The 22,491-nt window shown below is 30.2% G+C and overlaps 1 protein-coding gene across 1 annotated transcript; it reads left to right on the forward strand.

Moving 5' to 3' along the window:
• Window positions 1–21,241, forward strand: LOC134707063 (methionine synthase reductase-like). Its single transcript, XM_063566546.1, has 14 exons — window positions 1–100; window positions 6,424–6,578; window positions 7,874–8,024; window positions 9,309–9,426; window positions 11,201–11,777; window positions 12,352–12,495; window positions 13,357–13,442; window positions 14,179–14,335; window positions 14,984–15,164; window positions 15,439–15,481; window positions 15,979–16,192; window positions 17,189–17,403; window positions 18,176–18,411; window positions 19,655–21,241. The coding sequence occupies exons 2-14, from the start codon at window positions 6,432–6,434 to the stop codon at window positions 19,732–19,734; spliced, it is 2,349 nt and encodes a 782-aa protein (XP_063422616.1). The 5' UTR covers window positions 1–100; window positions 6,424–6,431; the 3' UTR covers window positions 19,735–21,241.
• The last annotated feature ends 1,250 nt before the right edge of the window (window positions 21,242–22,491 follow it).

Consider the following 22,491-nt stretch of genomic DNA (forward strand, 5'->3'; position numbering starts at 1 on the left):
ACCAGTTTGCAGAACACTATATATAGTTATAGACTTCCGGTAACTTTCATTTTACAGACGAATGAAGTGACATGCAGACGTAAACACAGGAATCAAAAAGGTTAAGTATGATTTTGATCAACACAATACAATTTTCCTTAATATCAGCTGATATAGATTGTAGAAGTGTACATTTTATTGCTACACCTTGTAAAATTACTGCAATATAAATGAAACATGTAATTTTTGTATAATAAATAGAAATATAATAAACATATTTATTTTATTGGTATTACATTAGCTATTACAAACGTGTTACACGGAATACATTTCATAATATAACAAGAGAAAAATTCAATTCAATTTGAATTTTAATTGTCACTATAATGAAGAATTTGTATAGTTATACAACTCTTTGCTATAATTGTATTCATTTATTTATAACATGTGACAACAAAATAAAAACAAACAATATAATATCCTGTTACTGAAAATTTTGAAATATTGTACATGTTGGAAACTGAAATTCAGAAATTATTGCGATTTTTTTAATATGAGGCAGGCATTAACTGTAAATGGGGACGAAGTCTGTATGAATTATTTTTATATTTGTATATAAAAAAAAGAAATAAAAATACTGTAACGTTTCCAATTTTGGTTCTGTTGATAGGGATTTTAGTTGTGATGTTATTTTAGTTATGACGTCATATACAATGTAAACAAAGAAACGCTTTCATCAGGTAACGTTTTTTCATATCAAGGAATTATTATTAAAAAATGAAATTGGTATTGCGTTCCTTCCTATTTTATACCAAGGATTTGTATAGTTAGAAGGATTGGAATCTCGTGAGCTATTGCGTAGACTGTAGTATAACATCTTATGCGACGCAAGATTTTGTGAGATTACCCGTGATGCATCTGGAAAATGCTAAACTAGCTCTGATTAATGGCTGACATTTGCATCACCTAAACAAACTGACACCCGATATGTAAGTATTACAATCCATATTTATCAAATTTTATGCTTAAAATAAGAAGTTCAAAATGGTTCTGGTGAAATAAATAACTTTTACGATCGCAGTAAGAGTACACGGCTCCATAGAATGAATTTGCATAATGATCGAAGTGACCTCATCCTATCCCGCCTATTGGGCGGTCCTAACATCATTTTCTATTTTTATACTTCTTCCTCAAAATACGGAGTTGAGTGACAAAATTTACATTTTCTGAAAGGTATATGATTTGTTCGTGTATTGAGTAAATTTCGTAGTGATTGATGCATTAGTTTTCCTAATTTTCCCGTTTCTTTGAGCTGATTACAACAAAAATGGCGTTCTGGAGCGAAAATGGGGGTGGCTTAGGAAAAATGAATAAAGTTCTTCAATTGGCCTAGATTGATGTTCAAACTAGTTTATAAACGTAAAACATTAGTGTTAAAGTGTATAGAGGAAAGCTCAAATCGCTAAATAAGGTAATTGTGATACTTTTCTGTCTTGAAAAATCAATGTGGTTCTCAGATGCATCGCAATTTACCAGGCCTAAATTGGGAGGGGATCCAGTTGTCATAATCAGCTGATACTTCCTTCCTGCTTCAACTGAAATGAAACCGTTAAACCATGTGTTTTGAAGTAGTTGAGCGTCAATTTTAACAAGCCATGTTCCATGGAAAATACCATAGTTGCATGGATGGTAAGCTTTTCAAATGTTCATCCCAATGCCGGCAACTGACCTCCCTAGTAAATCAAGTTGACGTTGTGTACAAATGAATGACAGAATGTACTTTTTTACTGATTAAATTAATACACCACCAGAGCTCATCTGCTTAAATAATGCATAGGAAGTGCTGTTTTTGTCTTCATTATAAATCATTACCACCCAGCTTTATTATATGCATGCTATTGTTATGGACTCCCTTCATCTATCTGTATATACCACATACATGTACATATCACATGCATTAATATTACAAGTTAAACATTTTGTACAAGACTACATTATTTTCTTCTTAAACAGCGTCAAATTATACATTAAAAAGGCCTTGCAAGATGTTTTCCTGCAACAATGTCAAATAAAAAATAGCCTTGCAAGGTGTCTTCCTGCATAGCCGTCAAGCAAAAAAATGTACCCTTTTAGACTGGTTATTTATTATATTTTGTAGTGTACTGTATCTTAATTTTATGATCCATTGCCCCGTAAGATAAATCGTTGGCTATTATTCAGTTATTTTATATAGCTATATTTAGAAAGACCCAAATAGTTCCAGTTTTTTTCCTAAATCATTCTATATTAAATTTTCCCATATTTTTTTATTGTTTAATTTCAATATTGTGAAGATATTGAAATATCAATTTGTCGTTTGAACACCAACATGAATGTTAAGACAATGTGCTACATAATTAATGATTCATTTAGGTCCTGCATTACCTATTATGATATGTAAATGTGTATATACATATGTTTGTAGTTAAGCAAGCACCATTAATTTAAAGTATGATTTTTTTTGGTAGCGACATCAAATGACCCTACAATTTTTTTTAGAAACATTGCTACATGTAGATAATTCCTGAATTTGCACAAGCTGGCATATATGTAGGATAAACCCATAGATTACAAAACTAACATAAATCTTGCAAATATAATTGTTCGAGCAGAGATATTGAGGTAATATTACTATTGTTAAGACAGATTTGATATTGGAATAATTTAAGCCATATGCTATTGTATTGTTAGTGCCACATGTAACTATATTTCATAATTTTTTTTCAGTATTTTCCAAAATGCCCAAACTGGTGAATGTCAAGATGAAAAGGCCAGGCACAAGAAAAGTCCCCAAAAAAGTCTTAAGCAGTTGACCATTCATGCACTAATCATGTTGACTGACATATGGCATGCCTTCAAATAGAAATACTTGAGTATTGGTACAACTTAATGTGACTATTGACTAGAAAGTTCCTCCAAATATCACCTATGGAAAGATATACGAACAGTATTTCATTGGATCATTAACATTCAATCTCTTTTAGCAAACATGGAGAGCTACACTCTGTGTGTAGGGGAATTGATAGTGACTTAATAGATAATTACGTGCACATGATACCAGCTGAACTAGATTATATCTATATTTTACATAAAAATAAATCATAGAATATTTTGAATTCCTTTACATGCCAGAATCATTTAATATTTGCCTAATCTGCTTGGTGTTGAGGGTATATTGACTATTCTCTTTCTTGTCACAGACTTTATTTATCAAGTTTTTCATAAAAATCTGTGTGATTAATGTCTATAAGGATGTGTAGTAAGATAAGCAAGGACACAAAGGATATGATTGAAATGAGACAACTATCCATCTAATATCAAATAAAGATTTTAAAAAACTATTTGTCTGTACATGTATAATAGATGAATGAAACCAACAGTCCATACATAAAACATGTAAAAAAAAAAGTTTGTATACCAAATTTAAAATTAAGACATAAAAGTTAAGAGGTGTGGTATGATTGTCAATCGAATGAGACAGCTCAGTTCACCAAAGTTCAAATGATGTTGATGTCCCGGTAAGCAAATTATTCAATTGATCCTTATTTCTTATCTTGATAGACAGAAGTTATTGTTTTACATGTATATTTGTAATTGTGTGCTATGAAGTCAATACAAGCCAAAATTGTACAAAAAGTATCTACCGTTAGACATTAAACATTTTTTTCATATTTAAAAAGACATTTATAAATAAATATCTAGTCGCCACAGTTAAGACCTAGCAAGCATTAAAGTTACTAACAGAAAAGTAAGACTTTTATTTTAATTCTTGATGTAATCTGCTGTTACTGACCTCCTATGTACAGTCAGAAAAAGATGAAAGAAGTCTTTTTTGATATATGACAAGTCGCCCTTTTCAAGTGAACTTCTGTATTTTACTACATGATAAAGGCATAACCAGGAATGATTTCATGATGGACTACTTGAGTGGCTGTTATGACAGAGAGCTGACACTATAAGGTTGTCCTATTTAATTCATGCACTAATGAGTTAAGTACTCTGACAAGAAAGAAAAGTTCATTTAGAGATGTAATGTTATTTATTTAATAGTAGAATTAAAAACATTGCTTGCAGTACACACTGGCTAACATGTCTGAATGTCTTTATCATTGTTATGATGATTGAAACCGGCTAGCTACATAAAGAGTACCATGCAGATCGAGGCAGTTTGATATGGTTTAGCACTGGGCCCCCTTTTTAACAGTACTTGTCCCAACCTTATGAAAATGATCAGCCACTGACATGTATATAAAACGCAAATTGAAATTATGCAGTGAATCGTTCTGAAATGTGTGGTCAATTCTTTTTTGCCACAAATATGGTTTTGCACCTGTTTCCCACAGATTGATAGTTTCCCAAGTTGAAAATAGCTACAATGACATCATTTACAAGAATGAGATTTAATTTTGTTGTCATTTCTTTGGCAGTTGACTGAAAATAAAAATTTACAGAAGTTACATACAAACACATTGTCAATTGTCGTAATACACATTGAGTTACAATGTCCATCAAATAAAACACTTAAATTACGCTATTTTGTCAATTGAAAATTAAGTTGTTATCAATAATAACTACATTTAAGAATGAATAAAGTCCGTTACCAAAATGATATAGTCTATACGTGACAAAAATAAGAAAACAACTCGATACATGTGTACAAAAATTACGTTCCGATATCGTAAGTGACGAGTACATAATGTTAGGTAGTGGCGAGTAGTGCGAAGTCTCGCCGCGGAAGAGATTACGATAAACTGCGAGATTCCAATCCTTCTAACTATACAAATCCTTGTTTATACTGACTGATAAAAATATATTTTCCTCAAAGTTTCATACAAACGAGACCGGAAAAAGGAAGTACATTGTAGATTTCTGCGCAGGTCCGGGATTTCAAAACTTGACATAAAAAAAATTGAACGATTTTGAGTTCATTGGTACAAAGAAAAATTTGGGAAATTTTCCTGATTTTTTTTTTTATTGAATTTTCTACTGTTTTTGGGGACTACGTATTATAATTGTGAAAATTGCAACAGGGTTATAATTTCAATTATATTTGAACTCGCATTTAACAATAAAATGAAATAAACAGGATTTTTCGTGATATAGTTAAAAATTAAAAACATATTTTATACATTAGTCCAAAATGACAAAATCACAATAATAAATGCATGCAATAATTTCTGAATTTACAGTATAAATGAATAATGTTATTATTTGTTTGTATCTTTTTCTATTTGTATAAATGCATAGATTTTGACATCTTCGCAAGCCAAGGGTTACGACTCACTCCCATTCTCTCCACCCTTGGCAGATTGAGCTAACATTTGTGATATAAATGTTGGGCCATTTATTGGAAGATTTAAGTCACGCCCATTCCGAATACATTATTCTTGACCAATGGTAGCACATAAACTCATCAATTTGGAGGAAAAAACATGGTAGCGTCTAGATTCTACACACTTGGTAAAGCCGGAAACTAAAATATACATCAACACACACAGGAACTTTTGTTAGTCATCAATAGTGGATGAAAAACATTCAAGTTGTCACTCAATATAGTTGTATGTTTAGTGATGTAAAGACTTCCATTTTTGTATTGCACAATAAACATGTGGCAATTGTTAACACACACTTCCTACATCTACTCATGATCATGTTATAGACGCTTTTTGATTGGATGCAGCAAGTTTCTACTGCAACTAATAAAAATCCTTACCTTGTGTCTCCGAAATTTTATCTCAATTTGCCAAGGATGAAGAGAACAGGAGTGGATTGTAACCCATGGCTAACGAAGATGAGATTTTGAAATCCATTGTAGATTAACATGTTATTTTTAAATGAGTTACCTTTCTTTCTTAGACTTCATTAAATAAAAGTTCTATTATGATGTTCCCATGCTTTGTAAACAACACTGCCATAAAAGTCTTGAAATATCTATACTTCGGGCTAACTTAAAGATATTCATAATAATCATGATAATGCTTGGAATTCAATCCAATTGTACAAATGTATTATAACATATTTGCAAATGCTATGCCCATTTCGCTGTGTCAAAAATTGCAATTGAAAGTAAGCTACATAATCTTTATTCTTAATCTGATAATAAGAATTAATGCATTAGAAATCAGAAAAATGTAAAAAAATCAACAATTAAATTAGCTAAATTCCATTTATGCTTTTGGCGCATTAACATCATTTATAAATTAATTAAAATATCTGTCACACAATAGCCAATAGGAATCTGTGACATACCAATCAATATACAGAAGTGTGAAATACAGATACAGAAAGATATGATCTGAAGATTCCAATATGAATCAATGGACATTAATCATGTTAATTGATCATATTGGTCTGTAATACTCATATGAAATTATTCTTCATTTACATTGACTGTTTCTTTTTCAGAATTAATTATGCCTGTTTCCACCAAAAATCGGTTTCTGCTATTGTATGGTTCCCAGACAGGACAGGCTAAAGCTATATCGGAGGAGATTGTCGAAAAGGCAGAGAAATTTAATCTTACAGCTGATCTACATTGCCTTAGTCAGACAGAAAAGAAAGTGAGTTATCTAAATTTTTTACTTTTAGGAGTTGAACTTTCAAAAATAATTGTTAAATTCTAGCTAGGACACGAACTTATCAGTTAAGTATCATGAAAATGTGAAAGAGGGGGCTGTGCTCTGTCCTCTGGACACATATTCTTGGTCTTTTTTGTATTTTTTTGTTAAAATTAATATTTATTTATACATATCAGCTAACCACATGTAACATAAATGTACATGTACCATGAATACCCAACATTTTTTCCTTAATCTGTGAATATATTTGAATGAGGCTGCAAAAGAAGTATATATATAGAAGTATTAATTGTCTAAAAATTTGCAGGTCTTCATATTGCATTGGCAAAAGACAACTTTCTAGTTCGATGCAATTCCTTCAAAAACTCTGGTTTACCTGAACGTCATATGTGCATTAGGGGCTTCGTTACTTCCATTCCAATGTTGGGCGAGTGGATGGAAAACTTTAAATCTATATTGTACGAATTATTTGGCAAATTGAATTCTCAAAATTGACAATCAGCATTGCTGTCATTAGGGAATTGTCATTTAGTACCTACAGAACAACCATTATTTCTAGTTCATCCTACACAATGACGATCACTAAGACGCTTAATGAACGTAAATAGTGCAGGGATACAGGCGACCCCCGGGGCCCTCTACCTGGTAAATGACGTCATAAAGGCGCGTATGTTTGACGAGTAGTCTTTGAACCTGAAAATGGTCTATTATACCACATCTCCTTATTTTTAAATTCACCATATGAATAAAATTGAGTTGTGATCAACCACATCTTATTTCATGTATACATGTATATGCACTAACCCTTATTTAATCAGTGACTTGATTTCAATGAAATGGTCACATAATTTTATTTAAGGTGGTACCCAACACCTTCACTAATATTAATTTGGCTCGTTTAATTTTCATAAAATTTTGATTAAGTATTAGTATTTACTTCGACCCTTTGACAAAAATATGAAAACTTCAAAAAATTTGTACCAACCAATTTATCAGAAAAATTACACTGGTTATATAGCAGTTTGACAAACACTAATTGTGTTTATTGAGAAGCTTAATATTCCCTTGACAACACAACGTAATTGAAACGTTCAGCTGATTTCACTGAGTTATCTCCCTGTAGTCTTAGGTAAATGAACCACCTTAATGCCATGCACCTACAGCCCTTATTTTAAATTTTTGGTTGTGAATGATTTTTTGAATTAAAATATGTTCCTATAAATGATATGTAAATACTCTTTTTCAGATGTTTCTTACATCGTCTATTTATTTTGCAGTTTAATATTGAACGAGAACATTGTGTTGTCATAGTTACATCTACAACAGGGGATGGAGAGCCCCCAGACACAGCACAAAAATTTGTTAGACGTCTCAAGAAGAAGACACTCCCCTCAAATCATTTAGAGAATCTCAACTATGCACTTTTAGGTCAGTATCTAGAGGACACGAGCATTATTGGTTTCAATAGCATGATCAGCCCTTACTATATATATAAATAGAAAATTAAATGAAAGATCATTTGAATGACAAGTTGTCCTTGTATATGTTTCAGAAATTATGTAAATATTTACTTTTGGTTCTCATTTTTAAAAGATTAATCTACACAATGAAGGCAATTTTACAGCATATAACATGCATTATAGGTTTTGGTACAATGCATTTAATAGTATTATGTCACACAGTTTGAATTGAATACTTGGGACCAGTTAATTCATACATGAATGCATAAATAAAATCAATACAACAAAATTCTATTAAAATCTATATTTTTAAAGAATAATGTAGAAATTAATAAAGAACTTTAAAAATATTTACATGTCATTATTTTTTATGTGATACATAATGATAAATAAATTTCCTGCACGTAATGCTATATATATACAATGAGATATTTGAACAAAATAACATATTAATCTGATTTCATATAAAAAAGAGATTAATGCAATACCGGTATCCTTCTTTGTAAAGTACAAGAAATAGATTATGTATAAGTTATAATCATATTAACATAATTTTGTCAAATGATTTATCATTGTAAACTATTTCCAAGGAGGTAATAAAACCTCCTCTCTATTTCTAAATAAAGATGATGTCAATGTTTTTACTTACTGAGGATTTATTATTATTTTAAAACAACTAGATAATTACAATTTGTCAAAATATATTTTCCAGTAGAAAAAGCTTTTTGTGAAATGGCTGTGTTCTATTATTATTTCTTTGTATAAGTATGTGCATCAAACAGTCAAGATTAAATGTTGTTTTGCTATTTCACAGTAAATATGATCACTTGATGACAGAATAAACTATTTATACGAAATACCTTAAACTTAAAGAAGCAATGTTATATTAAAGTACTATTGAGTTAGATTTAACATTTAATTAATTATGTAAATGGAAATGACTTTAAAAATAAAATGCTTTAGATTTTAAGGCTTTTTTGCCATTAATTATCCTGATGTTCTCAATGAAATAGATTATCAACAAACAAAAGTATTACACGTAAAAGAAGAAAAAAACAAAAACTTATTTTTTATTCTTTGCAGCATAAAATGCCAGAAATTGTTGACTTGCCTTGATAAATGATAAAATGTTTGAGGAAAGTTAATACAGACATAAATTGCAATGCTCTATTATCATGATTATGGTATGCACACAGAAGCTATATAATCTGGTTGTAATAACATGTTGAATCTGGAATACATTTATTTGAAGGTCTTGGTGATTCAAACTACACTAACTTCTGTAATAATGGTAAAACAATAGATAGAAGATTGGAACAACTTGGTGCTAAAAGATTTTATGAATCTGGTTGGGCAGATGATGCTGTAGGGTAAGCTTAAAATTGTTTTAGATATAAACATGATAAAGGAGAATCTGTAAGGCTCAGAGGCGGATTTAGAGGGGCAGGCCCCCTCTCCTGCCCCTCTTTAATTGAGGGAAAAATTTTGTTGATAATATCTTAGCTGTATTTTGAATCTTGCAGTCAATACCGTAAATACTACTGTCATAAAGGCATTAATATCTTCAATATAAGCAATCTGTATGTTGTATTTTGTGAAGAAACTAAATGTATTTGCTGAGAAAAATGGTTGACTATAAAAAAGACAATTACAGGCATCATATCTATGATGATAAATATATCGATGACAGATAGCAAATTATGTTCTGATTACATACAGTTGATCAACTGCTGAATATCTGTTGACTTTAAAAAAAAAAAGGGAAGTAACTCAAAAGTTTGTGCTGCATTGTCATAATTGGCATGTTAAGGATAATGATAATCATTCTTACTCTCAGTCGACTAGTATTCAGTCTAACTCCTAAATTCTGTTTGCTTGGAAGAGAAGCATCAAATACCCGGTAATCAAACCTACAACCGTCTGCATTTAATGAAAACACATTACCACAAGACCACATGCTTTATTGCAAATCAAATGAAAGTTTTCCACAGATACACTTGATAGTTACCTGTCAATTTAATTTTTTGTAAGTTCTTTTGTCCCTTGAATAAATATAATAGCTACTGTTCTCTGTCATGTCTATGGAGTTTTATTCATTGGGATATAATTTTCTTCTTAGAGAAATCTATCACTCTTTAATTAATTTACCTAAGTAAAAATAAAATCTGCTGAATAAAAAAAAAAAATACTTGATACACATTAAAAAACTGCAAATGATTTTGTATTTATTCAATATCAATAAAAAAAAATCAATCTTTAATTTGTTCAAAACGAACACTGATTTAATAATAAAAATTAATTTTTGACAACATTTAAGCATTGTTCCTGTTGAATTTTGCCTTTCTTTTTGGGGAGGGGGGGTAGTTATAGAATACTTTTAAGAAAGCTGTAATATAAAAATCATCTTTTTTAGAGTTTTTATTTGTCAAACACACAAACGAAAATTTAAAAAGGAACAATGTTGAAATTTTTGTCAGAAATCAACTTTTATTAATGTTTGCATTCAACAGATGGAAAATATATAATTGATATTGAATAAATACAAAATCACATGCAATTTCTTAATGAACCATATATTTCTATCTTTTAGAGGAGGTAAATTAACCAATGAGTGATAGATTTTTTTAAAGATCCAGTTGAATTTTAAAACTCCCCAAGCAATAATAGCTTTTCTATTTATTCAAGGGACAAAAGAACTTACAAAAGTTTAAATCAACAAGTAACTATCAAGTGAATCAAGGCTCCGTGTTGAAGGCCGTACTTTAACCTATAATGGTTTAATTTTTAAATTGTTATTTGGATGGAGAGTTGTCTCATTGGCACTCACACCACATCTTCCTATATCTATTGTGAAAAAGTTTCATTTGGTTCTCAATAGCAAGATAATGTCTGATGAAGATTATCATTGAAGAAAAGAGAAATCAAACATGACCAATATTCACCAATGAAAAAGTTGATCTATTTGATATAAAATTAAAAAAAACCCAGTTATTTTGAATCTTGATGGTGAATTTATAGCCAATACTGCTTTAAAGATAAAAGGCTAAAATTCTTGCTCATACAATTCTTGTAGATATAATACATAAGTAAATATATTACATCAAGTGTATGAATAAGTATTGAATACATTTTTTTCCTTTGTAGACTTGAAATAGCTGCAGAACCCTGGATGGAGAGTTTATTTCCAGCTATTCAGAAATTTCTGTCTGTTAATATTCATACAGATTGTTGTGACACAAATGAAAAGGATAATGGACATTATACAGAAGAAGATAGTCAGGAAAATAGACTTAAATCCAAAACAAAACCGGCTTTACACTCAGAAGAAAGCAGTCCAGCTTTAACAAGTTCTAATGAAATAACAAAACCAGTCTCTCCTTCAGACAGTTGTTGTGATAAAACAATAGAAGTGACTTTATCGAAACTTAATTCTCTCACAAATGTTAATAATTTATCATCTAGTCTTTTAGGTAAAAGTGACAGTAACACTGATACAGATAATATTGACAGTGACACACATATCAATAGAACTGAAAATAGCACACATATAACGAAATCCATACTAAATTTAAATCAACAAAATGAATTACAAACATTGGATAAAGGAGGATGTCAGCCATCGTTAACAACTTCTCTACCTCCTTTATCGGAGAGTTCAGTGTCAGTACCAGTATTGTCAGCTGCATATCTTAAACTCGAATACTTGAATGATGAAACTGTAGTAAGTATAGTGAATTAAATAATCATAAGGGAAAAAAGAGAAAGAAGTAATGTTGTTTGAATATCTGTTTTTTTACTGACCCCGAAAATTTTATCTTATCAGAAAAATGAATTTGAAACTGATTCACCCCAAAAAGAAATATTAACTTTCAAACTAAAATGATGAAAAATAATTAATTTTATAAATTGAGTGCGACTCTTTTAAGGAAATAAATGAAAATATCTAGTTATGTTTAGTATGCCTCATAGTGTATATCACTTTTATCTTCTTAACCCCAACCAAAGATGTTGACTTCAATATTTCTTGCGCCATCTTATTGACCATCTGTCTGTCTGCCCTCTTTTACATAAATATTCTTCACACTTTCATTTTAAATTCAAAAGTAGGTTTGAATATGATTTTTGAGGATCTTGTGACAGTAGGACTGGACAGATTGAAGTTAAATGTATTAATTAATTTTATCATTCCATATATTAGGTTAAACTTGTTGCCCAGTCCATTTGTGAGAGTGTTTTAAGTCAGATGTGGTTTAGTTTAATCATGTTAATATTAGTATTTTACTCTTTCACTTCAGAATTTGACAGAAATTCCACTTCAAAATGGCTGTCCTATGCCATCTGCATCTAGTGAAATAACCATGGCAAGAGTTATATCATCATCAGTATTAACAAAGGAAGAGGCAGTTAAGAAAACATTATGTTTAAAACTAAACACACAGGTAAATAAACTCATTTGTGGTATTAGACAGTAAAAAAAAACCTAGCTATTCAGAGAGATATACTCAAATAATGACTATGTTTACCCAGCACATGTCAAAAAAGCATATGCTAACGGGAAAAAACTTTTCAGTCATTGTATATCTTATGTTTTAGTGCTTTGTTCATGAAATATTGGTATAGATGGCAGATCTTCTTTAATCTATGTTGAATTCATCTCACAAACATTCTATTCACTGTAGAGATTAAAATGTTTGGTGTTTTCATGAAGTACAATTTAGAGATGAATTTGGTGTCTTCTTCAAGTACAATTAAGTGATTTTTTTGGGGTATTTTCTTCATGATTTTCATGAAGCACAACTAAGAGATTAACTTGGTTTCTTCTTCATGAAGCACAATTAAGATATCAATATGGTGTCCCCGACAAGCACAATGAAGAGATCAATTTGATTTCTTCTTCATCATGTTCATGAAGCACAACTAACAGATATATGTATTTTCTTCTTCATGGAGCACAATTAATAGGTCAATTTGGTGTCTTCATGTAGTAAATTTTAGAGATCAATTTGGTGACTGTGTAATGAAGAATTTTAGATATCTTTAAAGTTTTTATAAAGTGTTCCTCACATTTGCTTGTAAACGAATAAATACAACAATAAAACTAAAATATTATTTCCACTTGTTTAATTGTGATATTGATGTAATTTATCTAATTACCCAAGTATTAAGAACTACATGCTTGTATCTAAGAGATTATATTTTTACAGCAAGACTAATTGCTATTCAAATTTATGTATTACAGCAAGAGTTTAAATTAGTGTCAAATAGTTTATCTGGTTAAGTTTTTTGTTATATTATTGTAGAAAAAACTGATGGAGTATTTACCAGGTGATAGCATATCAGTTGTAGTGGAAAATGATAAGAATGAGGTTGAAGCCTTGTTAAAAAGGTTTGTATTAGTTTCACTTTGACATAATTATCCATATTTTGTTGACAACTAACTTGTCTTTATTTTTTCTAACCATCTGCAGTCTTTCTTTTTTTTTCTAGACAAATAAGATTTACATAAAAATTACTTTTACACTATGTAGTATTTGTAATGTTTGACATGCTTCTTTTTTCGTTGTTGATTATATGTCAGGAGGAAAAAAATTATAAAAAAAATTGAGTAGCAATAGTGGAGGTGATGGTATCACTATCAGACTAGAACAATTTAACCTTAAACGTTATGTAAATAAATCATAAAATTAAATCACAAACAAGACCATCTCATCTCCCTTATCATGTTTTCAACATTTTTGGGAAAAGTTTCCCTCATTTTACCCAAAAAAAATCAGCTTTTTAAATAGAACCAAAAATAAAATTGTGAATGAAAATGAGGAATGTGTTAAAGCGACATCAACCTGACCAAAGAGCACAAAACAACCAAAGGCCACCAATGGGTTATCAACAAAGTGAGAAATTCCTACATCAGGAGGAGGGCTTCCAATATACTACATCTAATGACGAGTTGTGAGCAGGTTGTCATATTACCTAACCACTCAAATTTATACCAATATGTGCCAATAGTGAGATGTGAGATAACTATCGGCCAAAATATAAATGACTTGGGTGTTAGCAACTATAGGTCACGATAGGTTTGTCATGATCTTGTGTTTATACTTCTACAACATTTATGATTTCAGGCTTAGTGTTTTAAAGTGTGCTGATACAACATGCTCTTTAACTGTGATAGAAGGAACAAAGAAAAAGAATGCTTCTGTGCCCTCACACATACCACCAGTCTGTACACTAAGGCATATATTTACTACATGTATAGACATAAGAGAACCGCCCAAAAAGGTGTGTTGTTGTTTTAAAAAGATTTTCAATATATCAAATGTTTGGTAAGCCAAAATATGAAGAAAAACAAAATATGAATGAAGGGTACACTCATATAATGTTCCAATGAAGTATTGCTAAGATTCACCTTTTAAAAATGAGAACCAAAAGTAAGTCTTAACATAATGTCTGAAACAGATATGAAAGGAATTCAAGATTAATTGTGTGTCATGACACCTAGTTTGAAAACTATCATCAAGTAAGGGCAGTCTTTAACAAAATCTGTTCTAAGCACTTGTGTGAAGACCTATATTCTAACAAAGTTCAATCTGTTTTCACAAAGTTTTTAAATAAATGGCAGTCCTAATGAAATTTTAGTAGTCTAGCCATCAGACAAGTGGCTAACAATGCAAGCTGTAAGGAAGTTCATATGAATTAGGGATATATGCACTTATTGCTTAGGAGCAACTTATTTGTCCATCTACTCAATTATCTGTATTCAATCAGTCATGAGCTCTATAAAAAAAATGTTGGAAAAGCACTGTTGAATTCATGACATTGCCTATTAGACTAGAAAATACACAAATTTGGCAGTATGTACTTTTTCATAGGAGTATTATGCTCCATCTGTCAATCTATCAATCAGTTATTAGTGTCTTTATTTTGTAGGCATTATTTAGAGCATTAGTTGAATACACATCAGATCAAGGTCAGAAGAGAAGGATACAAGAATTATGTAGCAAACAAGGAGCTGCTGACTACACCCAGTTTGTAAGGCAGCCATCTTTGTCTTTGATGGACATCTTAAATGCCTTCCCATCATGCATTCCTCCTGTGGAAAGACTTCTAGGTAATGGAAATATTTACATTTTGTGACTTCGTTAAGTAATTGAAGAAAAACCGTATGCATTGAAAGCATTTATATTTGACCTCTAATTGTGATTCCTTTAAAATACTAATACAAAGGACATGTCTGAGAGTTAATTCAGAAAAGTTAATTTTTGAAATTTTCAGTAGATTGGATTGATTGGATAATTTTTTAGTGATTTGTATAACATACACATATTTCATTTTACAGGAAATAAAAACAACACCATTAAAGAATAGTTATATTTCTATTTTAGAACATCTGCCAAGATTACAGCCAAGACCTTATTCTGTGTGCAGGTTTGTCTTACAACCATAATATTGCAAATATTATTCCTGAACTGAAATGTCAATATTTATTTTAAGGATTGAATCCCTAAAAAAAGCTATTATTTATACCTTGTATCCTAATAATGAGTTTATTTATAATACATTGAAGTAAAACTTTGCTGGTTTGATATTTGGACAATGGCAATGTACTATATTAAATATCCACCGAATAAGCATCTATTGGTATAAGAAGTCATGAGGTCATGGAGCAGATATCTAAAGGTTGTGAATTATGTGCTTGGACTGTAGTAACAATATGTATATCCTTAAACAACAGAAATATCAGATTAGGAAAAATTAGTACAATGAATTGACAGGCCTAAGCATAACATATATTGTTTAGTGATCATGATTTTACAGTCCTTTTTACTACAATCAAGCAAAAGTTATGGCTAATTAAAACACATTTATCACACTATTTTGAACTGCACTTATATACATTGACATTTGATTATTTATCTTTTTAGTTCTCCTTTGTTAAACCCAGGAGTTATTGAGATTGTATTCAATGTTATAAATATACCAGTTGGAGAAGGCCGGACTTACCAGAGGAATGGTATATGTACTGGTATGTTAGATAGGATAACACAGAATGTACAAACAAAGGAGGTGTTACAGGAGGATAGTACTGAGGATCTGTCAAATACTCTGGAAAATCTTAACATCAATGACAAAATACAGGTGAGTAATGCTCCTGTCACACACATTCACATTGAGTAATGCTCCTGTCACATGACAAAATACAGGTCAGTAATGCTCCTGTCACACACATTCACATTGAGTAATGCTCCTGTCACACACATTCACATATCATTATGCCTGCTGTAAATTCATCAATTATTGCAATGTTTTAATTATTGCGAAAAATGTGACAGGGTTATAATTGCAATAGTTTAAAGTCGCATTTTATAATTTTTATATATGAATAAACATGATTTTCTTCAATTTCAAAAATAAAAACCACATTAGAGTCTTAAATGACAAAATCACAATTATAAAAGCAAGCAATTATTTCTGAAGTTACAGTATTTTTTAATCAAATTATTAGGATGATTATCTGCATAGATTCAGTCTTTAGTCAAACAAAATTTGAACCGATTTATGTTTTTTTTAGACATATAAATTTATGAATTGATTTATGTTAATGTTTAACTGAACAAGCAATATGAAGAGAAGAAAAGGCTTGTTAAACAGAAGACAGAATTTTTCTTTTTTAAAGTATAATTTATTGAACAGAATGTAATAATTTTAATTAGAATAAATTAGAATCTGATAATAGCAGAAGATTACTAGGAGAACATAATTTTCATTTGTCTTTCCTTTATAAAATTGACAGGTTATGAGAACCTAATATGTAATCTCCGTTAGTCCTTCAATGTTTTTTCAACTTTTGTCATTGAAATTTACCTTTTATATTTTGTATATTTACTATTTGAAATTCTCTAAAGACAAACTGTTCAGGTTGAGATGTTATTTAGTCAAAGACATTGATACAGAAATCTAATTATGTTCTTGTCATCCTACTTTGAAGCTTACTTTTATGTTATAGGTAAATATGTACAATACATGAATACCTTTATTTCAAAATGAAAGATGCACAGATACATATAGTATTAATTATGTCTGTCATTTTCATTTATGCTGTTTCACCTTTTTAATATTTTTCTTATTGTCTAGGTTCCAATATTTACCAGAACAAACCAGCATTTCCACATGTCAGATGATCTCAGCATACCTATTATTATGGTAGGGCCAGGAACGGGTGTGGCTCCATTTGTAGGCTTCCTACGTCATAGACAGGCTCTTAAGACAGATATGTCTGATCCAGAGCTGTATGGGAACACATGGTTATTTTATGGATGTAGGCATGAGAAAAGTGACTATATTTATAGGTGTGTTCATATGTAGTTTTACAGGATATGTTGTTTGAAGCTTGCAAATCAATTAATGATGTTAGTTATTTATTTGCTGAAAAATTATTGCTTGCATACATTTGATATATAAAAATAAGAACTATAATTTATCATAGCACAGGGGGTCACATTATGTTTTTCTTTTGTTTATATGTACTCTGTACTTTAGGAAATAAAATTTAACCTGTCTATTTGAAAGTTTGAAAATAGTTTTGTGTTGAGTAGATATGATGTGCATTTGCAATTTCAAAATTGAATAAATGAGATTTTTTTTACTTTTGTTTTAATGGAAATTATCTTTGCTCTTTTAAGTAATTCAACACTGAACCCATGGATCTTGTATGTGTTACATAATGAAAATATTACTATGTCTAAAAGAAAGGTGAAAAGTACCAAAGTGTTATTCAAACTCATAAGTTGAAAACAAACTGAAAGTATTGACATGCCAATGTATGTTAACATAGGAGAGCCTTAAGTATTCTATGATTTGCCTTAATTTTGTACCCTTCAAACTATATGCACATTCTTGCAATTCTTTTCACAAATTTGATCCTGATATCTTGTTCTGGTATAAATAAAGTAGTTTTTGTCTGATTTTTTTCTGTACATTATGCAAACAACAATCAACATTTTTCTGATTATGCACAGAACAGTTATAGTTACTGCTGAACATAAGCCAATGAACTATTAATAAAGCAATCATGGTAAATTAAAAAAATAATTTCAAACTTGACAAATTTTAATATTTCAGGAAAGAACTTGAAGATTTTCAGTCCACTGGTATATTATCTCGACTTTGTGTATGTTTCTCTCGTGACAATCAACAGAAATCACCACAATATGTACAGGATAACATAAGGAATAATTCTACAGAGTTATCTATCTTGATAATGGAGAAAAATGCCACAGTGTTTGTCTGTGGGGATGCCAAAAACATGGCCAAAGATGTGAATGAAGCATTTGTCTCAGTTATACAGTCATATAAAGGTTGGTATTTAATAGTCATTTATTGACATATTCAATCAGTTTATGGAACAAGTATTAAAACTATGCCTAAAGAAGCAACCTATTGACAATTATTTTTGTTAAAACTTAAATTTGGCAAGAAATTTTCAATTTTGAAGCCCCTTTATTTTTTCTAGATGAAATTAATGTGTGTCTCAACCCAAGAGCTATTTATCAACTGGTTTTTGTTTTGATTTTTGTCTTAATGGAGATTAATGTGAGACAGTAGGGGCGGTAATCAGGGGGTCAGCATAAACAATTTGTTAAAAATGTTTTTTTATATTAGAAAGGTTGCTCCATATCTTATTTATAGATGCCTAATTGGCAAGGTTTTCTTCTGTCATAAGGTCATTGTCCTTGACCTCCATTTCATTGTTCAGCAACTGCTTAAAAGAAAAGTATATTTTTTTTCATGTTTTGTCTTGCTTATTATGAATAATAAGATAATAGTATTTGGTAAATCAGATCATTGCTAAGTATGCATAACAAAAGATCAGTCAGACAGAGTTCACCTTACTTTTCATGGTAACATGACCATAGTTAAAGTAACAAGATTAAGTTCGTTTTCCACATACTATAATATACTATAAGGTTAACTATATTTGGCATATGAAATGATTGCTAATTGTAGTGTACATATAAAAAAAGAAGATCTGGTATGGTTGCAAATGAGACAACTCTCCATAAGAGACCTAAATGACACAGAAATTAACAACTATTGGTCACCGTACAGCCTGCAACAATGAGCAAAGTCCATACCACATTGTAAGCTTTTAAAGGCCCCAAAATTACAATGTCAAACAATTCAAACGAGAAAACAAATGGCTTAATTTATGTACAAAAAATGAAAAAAAAACAAGCGTCTGTCTTGCACAGTTCGTCTGATCTGACCTTGACTTAATTTTAATGTTTCAATATAAAATCTATCAAGATCAGTAATACTGGTGAGACATTACATTGTGTGCACTCTTGTTTTATTTTATGTTGCTGAATTACACGAGAAAGTTGCTAGTAACTTTCAAGAACATATTTGGTTAGCAGGGATATATAATAGCTTAGCAGGTACCTTATTGTAGGCACTTTTGTTTATCGATCAATGCTGTATTCCGACACATAACTACATAAAAAATCAATTCTCATGTTTTTAATCTAGTCATCTCATCGGCAAGCTTTTTATTTTTTTTTTACCTGAAGCACATACTTTATTAGTGGTATTCTTTTACAGGATGTACAGCAGAACAAGCAAAGATAGAACTTATGAAAATGAGGCTACACAAGAGATATTTAGAAGACATCTGGACCTAAATTAGGTAGAATTGGCTGTGTTTAAATTAAACACTCATAGATCTGGAACTTTATAGCCAACAAACCAATGTTATTTATACTGCATTCTGTTTTTTTTTATATTGATATAAACTTTTATTGTATATTTGATGAACATGATGAAGTGTTTTTAGATGAAACTCTTAAAATGGTAAAATTATTGCCCTTCATCAAAAACTTGTTATATTTAATGTAGTTGAGATTAAAGAATTGTAGAATTGGCTGTGTTTATATTAAACATGTAGATCTTGAGCTTAAGGTCTAACAAAATGATGTTATAGATACTGTAAAGTCGGTTATTTTAAATTGATATAAACCTTAATTGAAAATTTTGAATGGGACAAATTTATGTATATTTGATGAAGAGTTTTTAGCTACAACTCTTAAATGGTATTGCCCGTTCCTTAATAACTCGTTTTATTGTAGTTGGGATTAAAGAATTGTAGAATTGGCTGTGTTTATATTAAACACTTAGATCTTTAACGTTTAAAGGTCTAACAAAATAATGTTATTGATACTGCATTGTGGGCTATTTTATATTGATATAAAAGTTTATTGAATATTTTGAATGGGATGAATTTAAGTATATTTTAAGTCTTTTAAGTATTTTAAGCTGAAACTTTTTAAATGGTAATATTATTGCCTGTTTATAAAAAAAACCTTTCCTCCATTTTGACGCCTTTTGACGCCACCCCTCTACTCCATAATGACGCCTTTTGACGCCTGTGTAATACCTCAGTTTTAATACTTTGACTGAAAAGTGTCCACAGTATACTTAATAAAATTTGTATCCAATATGAAAAGGAATATCATAGGAATATCCGACTTAAATTTATTTGATGATATACTTGTTTTTCACAATGCATTAATACTTTAAAGCATATTTTCAGCATTTTTGTTTTAAAATCCTATGCGAATAAAGTGTCAAGAAAAAAAATATCAATGGAGGAAAGGGTTAAGGATGTTTGCTTGTCATGTTTTGGAATTTTTGTCAGATATTCAAAATCCTCCATTTGAATGCCTTAAATATTTTCTTTTTATAAATCTTTTTCATGTATAATTATAAGCCATTTGTAAAGTTTTATAACATTTTATTTATTTTTTTAATAGTTTTTGAGAACTTTAACTGGTCAATGATAAAGCTATAAAAAATCAAGAGAGAACATTTTCCCGCTAAAATTTCAATGGCTTATATCTCGAAAACAAGCACATTGACCCCTATATTTTTTGGGCTTTTTGATTCCTCTATTAATCCCCTATCAATATATACTAGTCTTATAGAAAGTTATTTATTTTCAAACTGTGCAGTGAATTTCCTTAATTGAATTTGGGATTAGTGCGGTGATTTTTTCAATATACCAAATGTAAACCTGAATTTTCTCCACATTATTATCACTTTATTAAATTTTGATTAAAAAATCATGCCAAGAAATCGGTTCAGTCATGTATCATGATTGCATATCATTTAATAAAGTTATTGAACAATTATTGTTTATCTTTCTCTAAAATATGTCTGTAAATTTCAATGATTGTACTTTTGACATTTTTACCTAATATGTTTGTTTGTTTTGTTCATGCATCAATTTAATGGAATTTGATTCGACTCTCATACAAGTGAGAGGTTGAGCTAGCTATAAAACCTGGTTAATTCCACCATTGTCTACATAAGAAAATGCCTTACCAAGCCAGGAATATGACAGTTGTTATCCATTCATTTGATGTGTTTGAGCTTTTGATTTTGTCATTTGATTGAATTTTCCTTGGAGTTCAGTAGTTTTGTGATATTACTTTTTTTTAGACAGAAAAGCACACCTAATGATCATTGTACATATTTAGATAGTAGTTTTGGGACCAAAACATGAATTGTAATGTGCATTAAGAACCATGAAAGGAGGCAAAGTTAATTAGACAAGCATCTTGATCTTGCAATAATTCTATACACAATTTACCTATTACTAAAACGATTTTGGAAACAATGCTGTCATATAAGACAAATAAAAAAATTGATCACCAAAACCTCATTAAAGAACTAAAACTGAAATGACATCAGACGATTTCCACTTCATTGTATTCATTGAAGATCTTGTTTTCTGATAATTGTTTTTGTGTATTCAAATTTCTGTCTATTTATTACATTGTTAAAACTGTAAGTCCATAAAAAGCTGTGACAAGAGAGATAAGCGAAAGCAAATTTTCAGATCTAACATTGTTGGGTTGATGTTTAGACGAGTCGTATATATATATATATATATAAAACACATGATTTCATTTTCAAGCTTTTCCCATTGACTGCAAAACCATATGAACTGTACATCGATTACTGCAATAGTTATGCACCTTTTGTAATATTTAGATAAGAATATAAATCAATTTTCTCACACTCTCTACATATAGATTTATCACTGAACTAGTATATATTTTTTTAGGGGCCAGCAAAAGGACGCCTCCGGGTGGGGGAATTTTTCGTTACATTTAAGATCTGTTGGTTACCTTCTGCTGTTGTTTTTTCCATGGTCGAGTTGTGGTCTCTTTTATACATTCCCCATTTCCATTCTCAATTTTATTGCTTAAAACATTTTTTTGTGTACTATTTTCTTAAATTTCTATCATTACTTTTATCTAGTTTATGATGATCTCTTGACTTGTTTTGTAGGAAGCTTTACTACACATATAACAACGAAAGATTTCCCCTTGCTTTAAAAAAAACCCAGATATCCATGTTCATAGAAACAGGCATGA

Source organism: Mytilus trossulus, chromosome 2, assembly GCF_036588685.1.
Source record: "Mytilus trossulus isolate FHL-02 chromosome 2, PNRI_Mtr1.1.1.hap1, whole genome shotgun sequence".
NCBI classification, from domain to species: Eukaryota; Metazoa; Mollusca; class Bivalvia; order Mytilida; family Mytilidae; genus Mytilus; species Mytilus trossulus.

Excerpts from the sequence above, each read along its gene's own strand:
- LOC134707063 (XM_063566546.1), top strand. The coding sequence starts at position 6,432 with ATGCCTGTTTCCACCAAAAATCGGTTTCTGCTATTGTATGGTTCCCAG. Across the intron at positions 15,165-15,438 it reads TCCTGTGGAAAGACTTCTAG|AACATCTGCCAAGATTACAG; the intron begins GTAATGGAAATA and ends TTTCTATTTTAG. Across the intron at positions 16,193-17,188 it reads ACATCAATGACAAAATACAG|GTTCCAATATTTACCAGAAC; the intron begins GTGAGTAATGCT and ends CTTATTGTCTAG.